Source organism: Egretta garzetta, unplaced genomic scaffold, assembly GCF_000687185.1.
Source record: "Egretta garzetta isolate BGI_Z169 unplaced genomic scaffold, ASM68718v1 scaffold190, whole genome shotgun sequence".
Lineage (NCBI taxonomy): Eukaryota > Metazoa > Chordata > Aves > Pelecaniformes > Ardeidae > Egretta > Egretta garzetta.
The window spans coordinates 2,614,983-2,621,433 of record NW_009258272.1 but is presented as its reverse complement, the minus strand read 5'-3'; the positions used below and the strand labels follow the sequence as shown (position 1 = coordinate 2,621,433).

The 6,451-nt window shown below is 50.7% G+C and overlaps 1 protein-coding gene across 1 annotated transcript in view; it reads right to left on the bottom strand.

The window, feature by feature from the left end:
• Positions 1-6,451, bottom strand: part of ASTN2 (astrotactin 2) — a 315,089-nt gene that overhangs the window by 225,099 nt on the left and 83,539 nt on the right. The window contains 1 exon segment of the mRNA XM_035890105.1: positions 3,020-3,166. Coding sequence (XP_035745998.1) covers positions 3,020-3,166 — 147 coding nt within the window.

The window sequence follows — 6,451 nt, the reverse complement described above, 5'->3', positions numbered from 1 at the left end:
GAAAACGACCTGGGACAGAAAAATAGGAGCAATAGAGCCAGGCTGGTTATTAATCCCGCTGCTGGGAATGTATTCTCCCAGCCTTTGCTGCCAGTTGGCTCCTGGTCCCAGTCCTTCCCCTCCCCGTTCACATCCTGCAACTCCAGCGGGCTCGGGACCTTCTTTCTGTAATGCCGATGCTCACTGCAGAGGGGGAAAGCTGCTTTTCTCCCAGGCTGGATGCATTCCGTGGGGCTTTTTTCCCCCCCTTCCTTTCCCCAATTTGGCTTTGGCTCCTGGCGTGCTGGAGCCGGCTGGCATCTATTTAAAGTTGCCGTCAAAGACGAGTTTTCATCTAGGAGAGGGATTTCTTTCAGCCTCTGCCTTTGTTTGGCTTTTCCTGCAGAGGTGTTGGTAGCTGCTCCGCTTTAAGATTTTCCTTGGCTACTGGCAGCTATTGAAATACTGCATTTCAAAAAGGAACGAGAGGGCACCCTTCTCTCGCACGGGAACATCTCCTGTGAATGCACCATCCCTGTGCTCTCGCACAGCCTGCCTTATCATCATGCAAAATACAAAAGAGAACAGCTTCAGGAACCAGGCTCTTTAAGTGCATGGCAACATTTACAAGACACGGTGCGCGCGTGAGAGGTTGGTTTAAGACTGATCCAAGCTCCCAGCCTCAGCTGGGCCAAAGGCATCAGCTCCATGGTCGCTTCGCTCATTGGGGATGCCCATGCCAACCCCCTTCTGCACCCAGGCTAAAAGCAGGTTTAAACCCACCCAGGAGATCGCCAGGGAGGAGCGAGTCCCCTATTTTCCATCAGCATAAGACTCCGGGTGCCAAGGCTCCGCACACACAGCCAGCCACGTTTTCCTGGGTATCATTAACATTTCCCCACCCAGCTCAGTTCTGTGATGTCTTTAAATGTTTTATAATATTTTGCTGCCAGTTGGGTGCTGCCGTGGGATTTGTTGTTATTCAACAAGAAGGGACAATTTTAAGAGCTTTTCTCTTTCCAGGCAAGGGACTCTGCCATCGCATAAAATGATGAGATTTCAGTGAAAGTGATAGCCACTGCAAAACGTCTCGGCTGCTTCTCTGTGAAGAATTTGACTGTTTCTCATAAAAAATATTCAAAAAGTTTTTGCAGTTTGTAATTACATTTTACAGTTTCATTATAAAGCTCATTTTAATTCTTCTCTGAACCGTTTTTACAAGTCCTCTTGCCACTTTCTCTTTAGAAAAGTCATTAAGTTGGGACTGGAGATCATCCCATTTCCCCCAGTTTCAAGGATATTAATCTGTTTTATTGGTATTTCATTGTCATTTCCATTCGAGTGTTCTCCATATTTGCATAATTTGCATTGCCACCCCCTTCCTGGTGACTAGCACAAGCTCAGCTTTTCACTTTAATTCTATGGAGTCACATTGCATTTTGTTTTATTTTCTTTCTCGAGGACACGCTGTCTTCCCTGGGCTGGAACCGCAGGCCGGGAGCATGATGCCGAGGTCCCATCTCTATCACTGCCTTCTTCGCTGACCTTCAGCAAGTACCAAAACCAGCTGTGAAGCCCTAGCCCGAGTGATGAACTGGCCAGTGCCCATCCCAAAGGGACATGAGTTAACACTGGAGCAACCTCATTTCCCAAGCGCAAAAAGAGTTTCTGTTCTGCAGCTACTTGGAATAACGACCCGTGAAGACTTCAGAATATTTACGTGCAGCCTGGATAATCCTTCAAGCCTTTTAGAAACAGGTCAAGGTGTAGGCAAGTCCCTTGTTCCAAGTTATGCCTTTTTCATGTCTCCACTGATGTTCAGTTCCTCCAATCTGAGACCACAAAGTAGAAGTTCTCCTCCTCTTTCTGTGAGGACCAAGCTTTGAGTGCTGGGATAGCCCATGTACCCAGAGACTGGGTGTTCTATCCCAGCCAACACCAGGACACTGGGCTGTAATTTCCAGCATCAGCAGCTAAGAAGCATCCTCAGGGATCAGAGCAGTGGCAGCCTCACACACCAGCACAGGGGCATCAACCCGCTGGCTGCACCCAACACCCATCCCGTAAGCATAAGGTGTGGACATAGAAGTGGGGTTAACGAAGCAGCAAGGGCCAGCGGTGGGCCTGGGGAGAGCATGTGCTCTGTCGGTGTTGCAGGGCAGGTAACATCCTACGAATGCGTATCAAGGCCAAGAAGGAACCAGTCTTAGCAGGGCTGAATCCCACTTGGTTTAAGCCCCTCTCCATCACCCCCTGCTGCTGACATGCCACTGCACCTCTTTAACCATCTACCTCTCCCCCAGAATCCCCCCCAAGAGCTGCCCTCCATCCCGGCCCCCAAAATGCGGGGGCTGTACGCAAGCTAGCCATGCCGGGACAACCCAACAACCAACGATGCGCCGACTCCATGCAGCACATTTCTGGCACAGAGGAGGGGCCCCTTCCACATGCCCCGAGCAGCGAGACAAGCTCAGGAGCTGAGGAATTGGAACTGACTGAATAATGGGTCCCGTCTGCTGGAAGAAAATGAAATTTGCCCTCGTGTTACCGAAAACTTGCACTCGACGCTCACTGCACATTATAAAGAAAAGGTCAGCGAAACACAACAAACGCAAGGAACCCACTTGGAGAAAGCAATAAATAGTGACAGCAGCCCTCGTCTAATTTTTCAAAGCATCTCTGCTTTTGCTCAAACCCCAGCAATTTCACTCCACATTGCTGTAAGGGGCTGGGACAAGCAGCTTTGCTGCTGCAGGACAGAAGGTTGTCTGTCTGTGCGTGCTCCCAGGGCTCATCAGAGAGTTTGGAGGAAAACATGAATATCCATCAGATATCACAAGTAGTAGTAGTAATAATAATAATAAAAAGAAAAAGATGCAATTGAGAAGATTTCTGCCTCAGGCTCACAGATGCACTTTGCTCCTCTGGAAGGAGGATCCCTGCAGCCGAACACAGCTGGGACAATTCCCAAAGAAAGGGTCCCCCATGTCCCAAACACACTCAGTGGGGCAGCGGGGTCCGAGTCCCCGGAGGGTCTTACCATCTGCGATGAAGTGCTCAGGTACGTGAAGCGTCACCTTGACAGTCAGCGGGCAGGAGAGCTGGGAGCCGCACACCACAGCCAGGATGCAGGAGCTGACCGCGATCAGGGTCAGCGCCGTCTTGTTGATGGGGCTCTTCATCGAACCTGGAAGGCAGAGAGAGGGGTGGGTGGCCGAAAGGCAAAGCTGTACCAGGGGCTCACTCGGCCTCCCCGCTTCCCTGCATCAATGCAGGAGAGCCCCAGCCCCGGGGAAGGGCAGGCATTGAAAACAAAGACGTCAGCTCAGTAGCACTGGAAGAAGTCTGCAAACCCCATCATTCCCATCACACCTTGTTTGCTGGGTTTTTAACATTCTTGTTGTTTCACTCACTGAGTTACATCCATCTTGGGGACTATATTTTCCTAGAGGAGGGAGAAAACCCTCTCAGAAGCCTGTACAGACCCTCTCCCTGGGAGCCGTTCACCGCCCCTGCCAGGCTCCTCTGGCAAAGCCACCATCACTTCTCATCAGCCTTGGTTTATTGGGCAAATCTCGTCAAGTCAAAAAAAAAACGAAAAAAAAAAAAAAACCAAGCCAAATCTCTGTGCTGCCTGGACCATGGCATCATTTGCTTTTGCTTAGCATCAGGAGAAGTCTACACCTGTAGATGTTACACAGCACCAATGAGTGTTAATTATTTACACAAATATATATAAATATTCAGTCATCACAGGGGGACTACGCCGAACAACAAAGCGACCTACAGAGCCAGCCGCTTTTGACAGGCAGGAGATATTACAAAAACAAGTTTTATTTTGTCAGGCACAGAAGCTCACGGCATCTCCCACAAAGCAGCTCGGTATTTTCTGACACACGAAAGCCACCGAAGCAGGCACCCAGCCCGCCCTGTCCCCGCAGGGCACATGGGTCACTCTCAGACTCCATCCCTTGTCTCGAATGCCATGTGCCTGGCAGCAGGGCTAAGGGATGCGTGTACTGAGCAATAACCCCAAGACGCTGGGACGATCCCATCACGCTGTGGCTCCACGCAGACCTACACACTTGGCCAGGCTGGGGCGATGGCTTCTATTTTATTTGGGGCTTTTTTGAAGCATTAGGTGAAAGCCAACAAGCCAAGGAGGAGCTGGAGCATCTGCAGGTCGAGAGAGGCCAGCAGCAGGCACAAACTCCCTGGGAAACCCTCATGGAGCAGTGTGAGGTTAAGATGACTGAATCACTGTCAACTACAGTTGGGTGGGACAGAGCAACCCCCAAACTCCATATGGAAGGTGATGAAGCTGGGCAATAGAGAGTCATCGGGAGAGACCTGTCTGCCCCAGGAGATTCGGATGCTCTTGTTGGGCACATGCCAGAAGCACACATGTGTCCAGATAGGACACCCTCCACTGATGGAGGTGACCAGGAGAAACTATCCCCTGGCCACCACTGCCCCATCAACAGGTCTCCATTGCCCAAGAAGGGAGCAGCTCTGGAGGCTGCATCCTTGGGGCACCACTGGTTCCCTCCCCTCCCAGCCTCTCCAGAGCTGGGGGCTGCCCCACTGCTGCTCCAACCGCACTTCATCCCCCACGGCCACCTGTTCTGACTCCTCGCACCAGCACTCCACTTTGCTTGAAGCTAATGACAGACACCTTGCAGAGCAGCCAGTTCCCTTCTCCAGTGCTTGGGTCAACACTTAAAACCCACCTGGGGAGTACGGTGATGCCAAGGAGAGGGCACAGCCTGGCAATTAACACCAGCCACTGCACAGTCTGTTACGGTGCGGCTGAGATGACGGAGGTCCCAGCAGACCTGACCACGTCCCTGCTCAGGATTCAGGTGAGGACACTGATTTATTTTTGGAAGCCAAGCCAGCCTCTCCTCCCTTGCTCCCTGGCCCTCGCCATCTCCTCAGCAAAATGAGATTTAAAAAGCATCACTTTGAAAACTGAATGGGAAACACATCCAGCAAGTTAGCACTTGCACAACCTGTAATTTGACCGAAGCTGCTGTTAAGAGACGCTGGTGCCAGGGTAGGGATGTGGCGCTCAGGCTGAGCCCGCAGCATGACCTGCGTTCCCCAGGCAGGGCAGCAAGCCCCACCAAGGCATCCCCTGCCACAGGACGGAGCCTGCACAGTGGATGCTCCAACCAGCATTTGCAGGACAGGAGAAGCAGCTGATCTGCTGGAAAATACCCCCATCACTGCGACCAACAGGAGTATGCAAGCTGATTATTTATGAAGCATCCTTTACTTTCCTTATGCATGCATCATCTAAACAGCCTTCCCACCCCTATTTCACAGCTTTATTGCCAAACTCCTGTGCCCTTCACCTTGCGATCCCCTTTTTTTTCTTCCCAATCTTTATTCATATCACCAGCATAAGTTAGCACCTCCTTGGGAGGCAAACTCATCCTCTCACTGGGCATACTGTGCCTGCCACAAACCCTGCCTTTGCCTGGAGTTACTACACGAATGCAAAAAAGAAAAAGGAGGGGGGGGGGAAAAAAAGAAAAAAGAAGGGAAAAAGCCTCCATCAGGATAATTGGACACAGCCAAGTATACGACAGACCAGAGAACACTGGATTTTACCATTATAAATCACCTTTCAATCCAGGGTCTTAAAGTGCTTTGCAAACATTAAATCACAAATCCCTTGCGAGTTAGATGAGTATTATCCCCATTTCACAAAGAGCCTGAATCACAGGTACAATGGCAGCTTTCACCATCCTGCAGCTGAAGTGGAGCTGGAGGAATTAGGATCTGGGAACTCCCATCCCCTCCGGTCCATGTAGCAGCTTCTTTCCCTGTGACTAAGAGGAGAGGGGCACAGGAGCTTGAAACAGCAAAAAGCCCATTACAGCTCAATGAGTTTGAGCTTGGCTGCCCAAGGAGAGGAACAATGTGCTACAAGTCTCCTATAACTACCTTCCCCGCTCCCCTGCCTCCTGCTCCCCGCTCATTTCCATCACGGTGCTAATTATTGACCTCTAGAACTGCCTGACGTTGGCTTTGACCAACTGAACCAAAACAATGGGTCTTCTGCTTGAGCAGAAATTGGATTTCCAGCTCAGCTCTTTATTGCTCATGGCCAGTTTGCTGCCAGGTTTGATGGGAGGCTGTTGGAAAAGTAGATACTTCCCTTGTCCAAGAGAAGGACATGGCTCCTGTTCTCCAGCCCATCGCCTGCTCTTCAGACCACTGATGCTCTAGCAGAAGCAATCCTGTGCTGTGTTTAAACACCCATCTAGAGATAAACAGCTTCATGCCAGGCCACAAGCAAATGTATTCTTAGTGAGCTAACACTGCTAACCAAACCAACCAAGAAGCAAAACAAAATGACCCATTCCTTCTTCGGGTGTCCAGACTGGCTCTGTAACTCAGGCAGCACCAGCATAAACCACAGCTCTGGAGGTGGGAGCTCTACCTGGGTGAAGCCTGCTCTTTC